Source organism: Pieris brassicae, chromosome 5, assembly GCF_905147105.1.
Source record: "Pieris brassicae chromosome 5, ilPieBrab1.1, whole genome shotgun sequence".
Taxonomy (NCBI): domain Eukaryota; kingdom Metazoa; phylum Arthropoda; class Insecta; order Lepidoptera; family Pieridae; genus Pieris; species Pieris brassicae.
Genome location: NC_059669.1, coordinates 12,097,898 through 12,112,125, shown reverse-complemented (window position 1 = coordinate 12,112,125; position 14,228 = coordinate 12,097,898). Strand labels below are relative to the sequence as shown.

General features: G+C 34.5%; 1 protein-coding gene and 1 long non-coding RNA gene across 2 annotated transcripts; one reads left to right on the top strand and one right to left on the bottom strand.

Annotated features, from left to right (window-relative positions):
* Window positions 1-1,674: 1,674 nt before the first annotated feature.
* LOC123709643 lies at window positions 1,675-8,882 on the top strand. The gene is made up of 2 exons (XR_006753743.1): window positions 1,675-1,757; window positions 8,578-8,882. It is a non-coding gene; the product is annotated as an uncharacterized LOC123709643 (long non-coding RNA).
* Window positions 4,558-13,892, bottom strand: LOC123709642 (14-3-3 protein epsilon). Its single transcript, XM_045661107.1, has 6 exons — window positions 13,707-13,892; window positions 12,452-12,615; window positions 9,977-10,132; window positions 8,600-8,758; window positions 5,782-5,971; window positions 4,558-5,697 (listed from the first exon to the last, which is right to left on the bottom strand). Exons 1-6 carry the CDS (start codon window positions 13,768-13,770, stop codon window positions 5,642-5,644), a joined length of 789 nt encoding a protein of 262 aa, XP_045517063.1. The 5' UTR covers window positions 13,771-13,892; the 3' UTR covers window positions 4,558-5,641.
* Window positions 13,893-14,228: the final 336 nt, after the last annotated feature.

Here is a 14,228-nt window from a genome sequence, read left to right as displayed (position 1 = left end):
ACGCCATTACACGAACATACAGGTAGCCATAAATATCATTCATATTTAAATAATGTTGCATATGAAACGGAAACAATGCAACCTCAATTGCATTCAGAGTACAAATATTTAACTATACGGAACTCCGCTGTTTCAATTTGCGTATGAGCACAATAAGAACTAACTCAAATATCAAAGTAATGCTAACTATGTTTACTGTATGCAATACATTTTTATTGTATTGTTTTAAATTTATCTATTTTCATCCATAAAGAATAGTGTAGGGCTAGCGGCTTCAGCGTGTGACTCCTCAACGCTTAATCCCTTAAGGCTGCTCACTATTTGGAAATTGTCGATAGAAATAGACAATCCATAATGATTATTCTTATACTATCATTACAAACAGAGTTTAATTATCTTAAAACAGATTCTCATTACTGGATCTAAGGATTTCATTAGTACTGCTGATGTTTCATTTTTTTGGATTGACTGACCTCGAACCATCTTCACAAACCCACACAAGCACAGTTAAAGATTTTAAATTTTGTTTTCCTACGAGATCTTAATAAACAAAATGTTAAGAATGCCAGCGAGAAAAATACAAAACACAAATCTAAGTTTACACGAAAATTTGCATAAAGTTTAGGTCCCAAGTTTTCCATTCACTACTTCGTGTTCCAGAATGGCACTTTGATGAGGACCGCAAACTTTTAGCCGTCAGCTGGGCAGACGTGTGGCGAGTGTTAGTACTTTCATCAAACAGTAAACGCAAAGCGGGATTTTGAGTACTATAAAATTGTGATATTTATTATACCAAAAGCTTAATAATCCTCTAAGCTATAACTGGAAATTATGAAATAGATAATACACTTACTATCTTAAAATTTGTGTAAGCTTTACTTATGAAACGCAATAAATATTGTATTTTACAAAGAAAACATTGAAGTTTGCTTAAACTCGTATACATTCCATATTTATATAAACGGATTCCTGAAATGTAACTCAATGTCAATTGAGCCACTCCAGTGCTTCAACGATCGCTGGTGTTGCCACTCCTATGAATAGATGTCGTGAATAAATAAATCTTGAAGCGCAGCAACCCTGAATTTGGGTCGAGCTGAATTCAGTCATAGTTCGTCATTTTTAATTACTTAGCAAGAATGAAGTAACAGTTAGTGATTAATGCTCACGTTAGTTTTTTGCTAATTAACCCCAATTAATTATAGACGTACGGATTGAGGGCTGGTAGAGCTTTTACGAGTTGAATTTGTATGGAGTAAGTAAGGCAATACAATGACGATATTCTGCGTGATTGACTGTTTCGTTTATGAAAAGTTGATTCGTATTTCTATTGACTTATTATATTTGTGACTGGTGACATTGCAGCAAACGTACAGTTCTGTATAAAAAAAATACTCTTGAACAAGTTTTATTAAAATTAGTTAAAAATATCTATAAGCAGGAAACGCTTTTATTCCATTTATAATGATACTGCAATATTGTCTTAACAAGTCATGATTTCTAATTTATAACCATCTCAATTAATTTTTAAAAGAAAACCCTTTCAAACCCTTCTAAAAATTCCTTTATTTCGGAACTAGTGTTCGGTCAATGACCTATGAACTAAATGAGTGAATGACTGCGCCATTGCTGCCCTCCACTCTCTATAGTCTATTCTCAGTTCAAACAAGTTCAGTGGGGCAGTAGCATTCAACATGTTCACATTATTTATATTTTAACCTGAAATGCAGACATAATGTAGGCCACCTCCTCATCAGGTATGTATCAAAGATGAGCTCTAATGGGATTGTTTAAGACAGTATTCATTATCGTATGTGATAGTCGTCAACATTTTTTGTTTATAACCCATTTCTAATATAAATACGTGAGTCGAATGGAAAAGCCAAACCTTACGTGTGTTAAGAAAACGAAGCCCTTAAAATGCAAAATCGACACCTCATAATCACTTATACGAGTACAATCAACGCTTATAAAGTGCTCCAATGCTCCATAAAACGATTTCATTTTGCATAACGTACAAATTATGTGAGCTACGGCTTGCATTGTGATAATGGTATTGTAATATTGTGTAATGGTGGAAAGCAGCACTGGATTTTTATAATAGTACTATGTTAAAAGTTAAAACATAGGTGTACGGGCTTCTCTGTGGTCTGTAGTCGACAGTTATATATTACACAGCCTTCTGTCTTTTTTCCCTCTTTAACAATTTATAGAGACTGATCTGTAGTGACAATCTCATCCGATGATAATAGATACAGACCAGTCTGGTGTAGCTGTTTATGAAATAAGGTAAAATAATGATTTATTTTGTACGTATATGTCTTATAAATAAAAAATAGTTAATGTCACTGAGAAAAGTTTCATTGTTTTCGAAAAGTCCTGTATTGAGACGTTGCATACTCGTGGTACGTACTAAGTGTACGAAATGCACCAATGCAATAATGAAACTTAAATTTACATTGAAGACGCAGATAGTCCATGCCAAATTCGCCAAAAATAACTTCTTAAATGGATGTAGATATGCCAACTGATTGCATAATTTACTTAACTTGACATTTCGAGTGCTTTCGACAATCATTCAGCGAAAGACATCAGTCATAAGTTGACGGATAACTATTTATATGATTAGGGTCTAGTTGAATATTGCCATTGTAACGCCATCTATTGCTGCAAAGTTGATATTTCATATTACGAGATCAGTCTCGTATACCACAGGTATTCCCTCATATAATGCGCGGATTTTTCTGTACTGTGACATTTATAATGATTTAGTTCATAACATAGTTTTTTCTTAATATTCGATTTAAATCCTCTTTAACGAGAAAAGTTAAACGATGTAACATTTGTATATTACGCGTTATATGGGGTCATACAAGCGAGAATACTCCTACAACGCGGAACCAATCTACCGTGTTAAAGGAGTGATTACTGTAATTATATGCAAAAGTTGTTGGTAAGAATGTTTTAACTGGAGTTTGAAATTATGTACATGTATTTACAATCGGATCTCAGAAGTTTTTAACCATCCAACCACTAGAAATTTTGGTGTCTTTAAATTTAAATAGCCCGTTCATTATTTTTAAAAACTTATTCTTACATTTTAAGTTAGAAATTCCAGTTTATAGCTGTTTAATATAATTATTTTAATGTGTTACTCGCGTAAACGGTATGATATGTACGATACAAATAGGTAATACAAGAATTTACCAATTCATATGACTAATAATGTAAAACTCCTTTAAAGACAAATTTGCGCGCCATTGTATGTGGCAGAATATGCGAACTTACTATTGTACCACCTTATTGTACCGTATTGTATGTGTTCTTGCAATAAATAATTATTATTAAAGCAAAGACAATATTTAATACGTAAAAATTAATGACCTTCGGGGTCATCATGATTGTTTGTTTCATTTTCACGCTTATGCGTGAACGCTCACGCTTATATTTAATGAAATCTCATACGCCCTGAAAGCCAGTGTTAACCACCGCTATGCAGGTTACGTGGAGAACTCAAAACGAGAGATAACGACGACCGTGCGCCTTGAATATAAAAGCAAACGTATGAACCCACAAAGCCGCGTCTTCAAGCTCTCGACTACCGCTGTCGCTGAGATTAGAAGCGGTCAGGGACATATCTCGTTAATTTAATTTATGTATAGCCGATGCCCGCGATTTTGTTGATGTAGAATTAGGATAAAAATTTATTAAATTTTATACATAATTGGATAGTGTGAGCGAGGACCTTCCTGTTCGATAAGGTGTTCCGCAGCTATGCAACCTACAGTTAACCAATGGATCCATCGTTACCTTATTATAAATATATAATATTATCTCAATATAAATTCATTTATCAATCTCTTACTTTTAAATATTAGATTAGCTTGCTCTTGTTCTACCCTCTTTCAAAATTCTACTTTACAAGCGCTACTTGTCCACATCGTATCCCTAATATAATTTGGTAATGATTATGATTGTTTGTTACTTTCGTTATGTTTAAGTTAATGACTATCTTATACGATTTTGCACTTTATGGGCTTATTTTATTGGAAGGTACGTCCTTTGTCCTCCTTAATATTAATCTACATCTTAAAACAACGGTAAAACGGTTGGATAAATTAATTCGTCTAAATTTCTATTACTCATTTAAGCTTACTTCCTCTACATTCAAGTATACGCCTATACCTAAGCCAATAGATGGCGGTTAAATAACTTTAATAAGTAATAACATATTTTGTTTTCAATCTCGCTTTTAACCATCTGTTTGAACCATATTTCTTTTACTTAATAATAATATATATATATATATCAGTTTTTGATGGATGCAGTAGGATTCGAGGAAAACGTTTCTAAGAGTTGGCCCTTGAACATCAAGAAAATATTATTTTACAATCAAATATGTGAAGATAATTTTGTGTTCGACAGTCGCCCGTTAATTTAAGGACATTTTAAGTTCATAAATTTCAGTCTCGACTTGCAGTTTCGACATATTTAATCGTATACTTACAGAATCGCGTCAGGAGGAAGGTTAAGGGAGGCCATAATGAAACAACAATGTGGACTTTTGAATTTTATTATTAGATTTACACTGTCATTTACAATAAATTTTCAGTAGTTGGTAGGACATAAATCAATATTGCATAACACTAAGGCTAATTAATTGCATCAGTATTTTTTGTGGATAAAATAACAAAAATATATGCAATATTACAAATTCAAATAAAATAACGCTAATATCTTACTCGGGCGCGCACTCGGCACGGCACGCGGCTGCGCTAGCGCATACGAGATGGAATGTATCTGACTCTAGCTCGCAAATAAATTATTCACCAAGTGCTAACCTTAAACCTAGCACAACTTTACAACTACCGTTCTTTCGTCCTGTAAAATCGTACAGATAACATGAATAGCGCTACACAATGATATTCTCGAGAAATATGCGAAATTATAAAATAAATTAAATATACAAATCTCTATCACAATACTCGTAAGTAATTAAAGCGATGCAAGTGTGAATACTCCAAACGTTTGTAATGCGGGGAAGTCCCGGACACTTGACGTAACGACTATTTGTGCAAACCGAACCAGACGGACGATACAACGTTATTATTACCTTCGCGTGATAACATACAAACCACTATTCGCCGAAACGCATCGATCGATTCTGCCGCTTTAGTGTTCGTTATAAGATTCAACAGCTTTTAATACATTAATTTTACACACGGTATAAAATACTTAGAAAATTTACAGTTCTTAGAGAGTAGCCACGGATGTGAAGATAGCGACCACTATGAAGTTATAAGATCCCAGGCGGTACGAGAGTCACTAACGAACGCTAATAGGAGCGGGAGAGGGGGAAGGGGGAAGCTAACTTTCAACGGTAGAGATCAATTTTAACGTTAAGAAAATACATTCTTAGCAACATACATTAAAATGCAATACCAAAGTACTGTTTAAAATTTTATACGCGAAACAAACGTTCCATTATTAATATATCGAGTACACGTTTATACGATAACAATATAGTTTTGATGGCTGCCAATGTTTGTCTGTTTGTTAGTGGGTGGTGTCGTCGAAGGGATCTTAACGAGACGAGACTATAGTAATGTTTTTATATAAATTAAACGCGCCGCGAACGGCATTACGACACGTCTTGGTCCTCCACGTCCTGCGCGGGCTCTTTCTGTTCCGCTTCACCTGCACAAGTACGACACTCGGTTAGCGGAAAGGAGAAATTCAGTCATCGAGTCTCTTACATTTTTCTTGGTAAAGCATACGTACCGGACTCGCCGTCGCCCTGCATGTCGGAGGTCCAAAGGGTGAGGTTGTCCCGCAGCAACTGCATGATGAGCGTCGAGTCCTTGTAGCTCTCCTCCGACAGAGTGTCTAACTCGGCGATGGCGTCGTCGAAGGCGGCCTTGGCCAACCGACACGCGCGGTCCGGGCTGTTTAGGATCTCGTAGTAGAACACCTAGGAGCACGATACGAAGTTAAAATGAAGTCTATCGATCAATCAACATATGACGGAAGTCTGTTAGGTTTGCCGTACGGCTCTCAATAACTTAGAATCTGCTAGAAGTGACCTTTATACATAATAATAACCGATCACCACCCTCACTTTAGCGAACTTTTTAGTTATGTTATAGTCGAAATTCATATATGAATAATACTTGCAAATTCAATTTTAGAACTATCATCAGTATTGGTCATTTATGAACCCTATAAGTTATTTTAATGTCCAATGTCTCCAAGTAACGCATTTGGCCGTCGGCCCAAGAATGCAGACTTTTCTCATATCTCAATCACTGTTTATCATTATTTTCAGTCGTCAATGACAAAATCGCGTGAAGCGCTGATTATTTAAAATATCTATCTCAACGAGACATGACATTTAACAGTCAAAACCGTTTACGACGACATCGTTTAGAACAACATACCGGTTATAATGACCAAAATCAAAGGGTGAATTCTATTAGACCGCCTTTTAAAAATCACCACTTTTACGACATAGCTTATCACAACATATGAGAGACTACATTTAACTGATATTTTCGGACAATTATATCTGTTGGAACGACCGTATTGTAAACATTTGAATAGGTGAGGGCAGTATCCCTTTTCCACATCTGGCAGACTAAGTAAACAAAAACGACTCGAGTTAAGGGTCTATTGTATTTCTCAGAAACAAAATAGGTACACGTCAACACGTGAATGCAGTATAATCGAAGCCCTACTCTTGAATCGGTTTACTTATGTGAACACAAGACCACCAAAACATATTGTTGAGTCATTCGTTAAACTTTTAACGTCGCAATGAAAAAAAAACAAATTACTATAGAAGAAAATTCTCATATTACATCAATGTAGAGTGCGAGTGGAAATCCCATCAAAGACTTGGCCGCGGAATATGGTGTATCACACTCGACAATTTCAACCATTTGGAAAGAGAGAGAAAAAACTCAAACACTTTTTGAGAACAAATTAATGAAAATGAAACGAGCAAGAAGGTAAAAGAACGAAGATTGAGGAAGCCGCTTCTGATAAAGTGGTTTAAATATCAAAGGACCAATAATGACCATTTCTTATCAAAAAGCAACTTTTGCTAAGCGTTGGTGAAGATTTCGTTTGCACGTCCAGTTAGAGTCAACGTTTCCGGGCTAGCCGTGCTAGCGTCGGCGGGAAAATGAGTGGTGAATCTACCAGTGTTGACAGTGGTGTAGTTGAAGAATGGATGTCGCAAAAGTGACCTGCGTTATACTTAAATTACGGACCAGATGACAATTTTAAAGCTAACGAAACCGGACTTTTTGTTTTCTTTTATAATATGACACCAGACAGGACTTTAATGTTTAAAGGAGAGAATTGGTCTGGCGGAAATTATCTAAGACGACGCTGACGATCGTGGTTGCAGCAAATATGACAGGATACTGTAAAAAGAAGCTTTTAGTTATAGGGAAATCTAAGAAACCAAGATGTTTTAAAAACATACGCTCACGGTAACGTTTGAAAACAATATGATAATATGGATGACATCGGAAATTTCTGAAAGATGGTTGCGAAACTTCGAAGCTGAATTAAAAGAACACAATAAGAAAACTCTACTTTAGTCGATAACTGTGCCGCTTATCTGGCTGTTACTAATTTGAAGTGAACTAAACTTGTGTTTTTACCAGTAAATGTTACATCTGGACAAAAACTTGGTCCATACCAAGGTGTAATAAGATGTTTAAAATCTCATTATAGAAGAGGGCAACTGTTAAAGTTAATTCAAAAACTTTACAGTTACGTCCGGAAAAGCTTTACGGTTTATCAGAAGCATGGGAATATGTTTCCGCTATAGATGTACAGGTTTCAAACACCTCTCAACAATATCCTCAGATAATGTGACTGATGAAGAGAACAATATTTCTTTGGCTCAATTACCCCAAAATTTAAGACCTGCCTTCTCCACTACTAAAGCAGAAAGTTTATTGATGTGGAAAACTCTATTGCTCAATTTGTGCACCAGCTACGGAAGAATATTGTGTGAGAAGTTCAAGAGGAAAATAGCGAACAGGAAGAGACTGAAGAACAATTTACAGTGCCAACATTAAACGATGGTCTCACCATCGTTGCATCATGCTATCAATTTATTACGAAAATTGATTTGTTCTTTTGAATAAATTATGACAAAACTTTAATTAAATTCAGCGTGAACTACAAAGTGCGTACGTACTAAAATAACAGATTATGTTGATGCAGAAATATGATAATTATATATATGTAATACCTTTTTATTTAAATTTTCATGTAAAACAAATAAAATGTAGAGAATATTAATCACACATTCAATATATTACATATAACAGATTTTGACTGTAAATTGTTAGTTTAATATCATAAATTCGTTGAACATCTTATTTTATCATTATCATTTTGTTGTCTGCTAATAATTAAGTTGTTATTAGATAGCCGTCTAGACCAGGTTATAAATTAGCAGTTGCTTTATTTATTGCCCACATAGTGGATAACTTAACTGTAATGACATGGTTTGTACGTAAAATGTCCAAATAAGAGAAAGCTTTTATACACCATCAGGAAGTCGCGAATGGAGACTCACCGAGAAGTTGAGCGCTAGACCGAGACGAATGGGGTGTGTGGGTGGCAGCTCGGTCATGGCAATGTCGGAGGCCGCCTTGTATGCCACCAGTGAGTTCTCCGCCGCCTCCTTGCGGTCATTGCCCGTTGCGAACTCGGCCAGGTACCGGTGGTAGTCGCCCTGCAACATAAAACCCCCTTAAAAATATACCCAGAGAAGCAAAATTAAACACACTTTAACGTATTGCCCACTAAGATTTTTTTTTTAGACGCTTGTTTATTCGGCAATAAAAAATTAATATTTATCACGGCGTTTAATTATTTAAACAAAACAATAATTTACTTAATAAAATTACATTTCACTGACCATCTATTTAATAAAGCTTACGTGACGATAAGATCAAGAAATAAAAGCAACGTTTAATCACCTTTCTGCACAACGAGCGGTAGTATTCGCGTGAGTCGGTCGTAAAAATAATTTTCGTAGTAATTTAACGGTAGCTCAGTTCCAGCATTACGTAAGCGGGGTGAGTGCCAAGATTCTTGAGCGTAATATTGATCATTCCAGTTTCAGTTACGATACGATACTATGGCCCATTTAAAACCGTGATATGTGCCCCTATACCAGTAGTAATATAACAATTATGATTACTGCCGTCTGCATATCGTAATTATTCAACATAGTCTTGTGTTTGTTTTTAGGTAACTAAATTTACGAGAAGGTACAAAAGGGAAGCAGGGCATAGTTTAGTCCGAGATTTATTAATATTTTTATATGCACGTAAATAACTGTTCCGGTCTGGTAAAGCTTTAATTTTTGTTTTGTATATAATAATGTACTTTGGAAATAGATATAGTTTTTCCGTAATCGTGTTTATTAAAGATTCCGAATGCTTTTAAAATGAACCACCGCAAAAGCTACAAAGAAATCTTCGACACGCGTACGAATTACATTCTACCGCAAAATAAGATTTGCGAGAGAAACGGTACGCAAATTGAATAAATTAAGTTATGCGAAAACGAAATGGTTATTAATTTCTCTATAATCAGGAATATTGCTTTCATGGGATTTTCTTTCAATGCTTATTTTGGGTTGGATACGATAGTTTCCGCTATGATATAAGATAATTTACCAAAAATTACAGAAGATGACTCATCAATATCAAAATATCGCAACCACAAGCTTGGTTGTTATCGCGATTGTCACCAAGGCAGATAACATTGATTTGCTACGTAAATTTATAATTACTCAATACATAACAATACTACACAATCACAACAAGAAAACGTTCTTACCTGTTAGTGTGCATTTAATAATTAATAAAAATATATAATTATTTCCCCACTTCTTTGGTTACTTCCACGTAGATTTTATCATAAAAGAAATTCTTTGTTTTACCTTCATTTTGTAATAGAAGACCTTCGACTCGCCGGTCTGCGAGCTGGGTATTAGGTGCTTGTCGAGGACGCTGAGGATGTCGGCACAGATGTCACGCAGCTCTTTCTCCACCTGACTGCGGTAGGCGCGGATCATGTTTAGCTTGTCCTCTGCGCCCTGAAACACGTATTAAGTCCGTATAGCCTTTGTCTGCCCGCTCGACGAGTCATGGACGTTTGTGGGGCGGCCTTTATGCAAGTGTACAATTCCTCGTTTGCTTAGCGTAGCACAACCCCGAAAGAAATGTTCGTGGTACAGTTTACATTAAAATATAATTAAAAGTTCCGATTCCTTATTTCTATGGTTTAAATATACATAATTAGGTTATTTTTTTACATACTTCTTTATATTATATATAAGACGGAAAAAATTAAATTTAGAATATAATCTAGAGAAAGCTAGAGATTAAAATTAGTTTAGAGAAGTATTCGACAGCGTCATATATTAAATTATAATAACTACGTCAATGAAAGTTTAAGTACCTGCTTAATTCGAAAAGAAATCGTTTCGTCTGTTCCCTCGCATAATCACAGTTTACTAATTAGGGTAAGTGGGTCACTTCACAGCATTATGTATTCATGGATACAGTTTTGGCTTTCAGTCACCGTTACAATGTGCCCATTCGGCATACTACTGAAGGGGTGCGGCACGTAATTCCAATAAACGATTCACTCACTACTTATTTTCTTTTGACATAAAACTGTTTAGAAGAGTTTTTACTTTCCTTGACCGTTTAGTTAGTTTTAATATAAGCAACAGTTACTACAAAGTGTCACTACAATGACGTAACGTGTAGGCATGTTACACCCACATTATGAAAACAAAGGCTATAATCGATAAGCTGTGGGTTCTACTTGTATGGCTCATAGCTGTACTTGTGAATTTGGACGGCATTATGAATGAACTCTTACGTCTTATAATAATCGATAATTGGACACGCCCATATAATAACGTTTGTAAAATTGATATTGATGTTAAAGTACACACTTTTCATATCATCTACTTATAGAGTTTGAGTTTTGAAGACTTAATTGTGAAAAATAATTTAATTAACATTTAATTTGAGTGATTTTGGTGGTCTTGACTAATTCTGTAACCACTAATTCATTCAGAAGGGCAGTATTATACATTTTTGTGCATAAAGTACCAGTAACCTAAATTCAGTAGATAGCTAACTTTACCATAAAGAAACATTAGTTTATTTAAAAACTAAAACAAAAATTAATTACTTAAACTGCTAGAACTACTCCGGAATCAGTTGTAATTAATACTAAGGAGCAAAACGTGATTAAATTTAACATGACATACTGTCAATAATTACAAGTAACTTTATTTTCATATTCGTTTCTGTCAAAATGTTCGACCAAAAACATGAAACATTAAAAAATAAATATACATAGATTTACTAAACAAAATACTTATCTAAATATCAATAACTGACCAATATAACTAAGTTATAAGTACAGTATAAGTACTTGTACTTCAAAAGGATATTAGTTTAAATACAAGGCCAACTTGTGGTAGTTTCAATAGTGAAAAGTGCCAAATAATAGTTTTAGTATTTGAGAGTTTCTCATAAAGGTTTTTAAGGATTGCATTCATGCCATAGAAATAAGGTGATAGATGGCCTGAGATCTCTCACAATTATGCTTAGTCACTTGTAAAAGTGCCCAACTGTGACTCATCACTCAAGTCAAGACTGAGGAACTTTAAAATTGTTACACCATCATTATTATTACAGGAGTAAGTAATTCCTCCTGGAACTTGGCTGTAGGACACTCATACTTAATTTACGAATGTGCATAAATCTAACAGCATCATCAATTTGCATCTCATTTTAGTGACAAAATCTTATTTTTTTAAGATTAGGTTTAAAAGGAATTTGCAGGATTTAAAAAGAATTCTGTTAATTCAAGTAACTAATACTACACTTTATTTAAAAAAAAATATATAATATATTCCCACTTCTAAAATATGAAATAGTTTGAGAAGCTTCAGTTTTGTTTAATTTTTATATCAATATTTAAAGATGTGTTCAAATATTGTAACAGTACAAGATAAGTTATACATAGTTCATTATAAAATTCAATCAAAAATAATATATTATTATGACTGCTTATGATTTTAATATTTAATAGAGGAAGACAATGAATTATGTAAACAAAGCAAGGCAACATTGTCTCGGGAGGAATTCACATATCCCAGATGAATTAATATACTTTCATACATCAGACCGTTTAACATTCAGCATAATTAGATAAAGGTTAATTCCCTCTAGTACAATGGGAATTTTAATGTCTAGTATAGTGAATCTTTTAACTCATGCCCAAGACTGCTGCAGCTTAAGAGTTTTAAGATTTTACAATTGACATTTAGTTTCCTAGTAAACATTTTAATAGATTAATTTGTTATTAAAATAATATTAGTAGAACTTACTTTAGTTTCTTCCTTCTGTTCAATGGAAGAAATTATTCTCCAGGATGCTCGGCGGGCACCTATGACATTCTTGTATGCAACAGAGAGGAGATTCCTCTCTTCAACTGTGAGTTCATTGTCTGATACATTGCGGGAAGCCACATTCTTCATAGCATCAACCATTTCTGAAATGTTTCAAGCCAGTCAAAGCACTTACATACAATGTAGAAATTTAAAGTAATATTAAAATAATCTTTAATAAAAACAATATCATCCCCGATAGGTCTGTAATGTTATCTTACATAATGAAAATGTAATGTAATGTACTATATATAAAAAATAAGTTTTCTATACAATATCACTAATAATGTCAGCTTTCTACACAGATAAATTTGTCTCCAGGGTTATCTCTGCGTTAATGACCTAATCCTAAATCAATTAAGTATAATATAAGTTAATTTGATTGTTAATCACACCTCCACTAACGCAATCTAGTAAAAAGATTGTAACTGACCTAGGTATAGAATTACATTATACCACATTTGACACTGATCTATTCGAAACATGAATTTGTCACAGACACAATACTTAGGTGTATGGGGAAACTTACACCATTCATTATCATAATTTTAACAGAAAATGTTTTATTTAAAATAACTTCGTAAGACAGACATGACTTTTTTATCTCAAGAGTAATCATCGACGACTTTTACAACTGCACTATCTGCAACAATAGGCGAAACCCGGCCACGGGTTGGCGACCTTTCGCCATTAGCCCTCTTATCTAGAACATTCCAAGATCTCATCTATTAATCTCCAAGGTACGATATGCTTCACTGAGCTCGATGACATCGATCGACTCTGAGCTTTGAGAAAAAAGTCAACTTTTTATTTCATCGATTTCTCTGATTGACTTCGCTTATTAAACCTAAGGACGATTTGCCATTGATTCATATTAAGATAAGGCTTTAAGACGCAATAGACACGTTATACTAAGGTATAGCATAAAACCTAATAAAGGGCATCCCACCGGCGGATGACGCATCGATCGTTGACCAAGCCTAACCCAAACGACTGATTTGAAGTTCACTCGTTTTATATAGATAATTGAATGTAAGATTAGCGTTTTCAATTGAAAAATTAGAGCTTTACCGCAAATCAGCACGTTGAAGTAAATTTTACAGAAACAATTTCTAAATCATCTTTCAACTGTCGGCAAAAATAGGATAGAATTTATGTTCTTGCATTTAAAGCGTACACGAAAATAAATACTCACCATCGTAGCGCTCGGCCTGTTCGGCCAATTTAGCTTTGTACACATTATCTTCCCTTTCGGACATTGTGGATTACAACTGATTTTTCACTAACTAAATCCAAATCGCCAGGTCACTTATTCACCAAGATGGCCGCACCCGCCAACCGAATCCGAATTCGATCTTCAACTAAACTCCGCCCATGACGTCACATAAATGGCGGCTTCCGTTGCTAAATATGTTGCCATATAGGATATTTTTATTGACATTACTACATAGACAACTTATCTTAAAACACTACAGATAGAAAAAGTGGATCGATTAATAAAAGTAATATATAAAAAAATATCTGTGAATAAAATGTCGGTAATATCTTTCCCGTGGAACGATGTTGTAGAACTACTGACGAGAAAGTATGGGCTAGTCTACACCGGGTCCCTCGGTAGGTGTGAGTAAAATATAAATCTAATCTAAATGTTAATTTTTAATAAGGATTTTTTAAAATAAGGTCAGTATTTCTAGATAGTGCAATATCTGACAGGTGC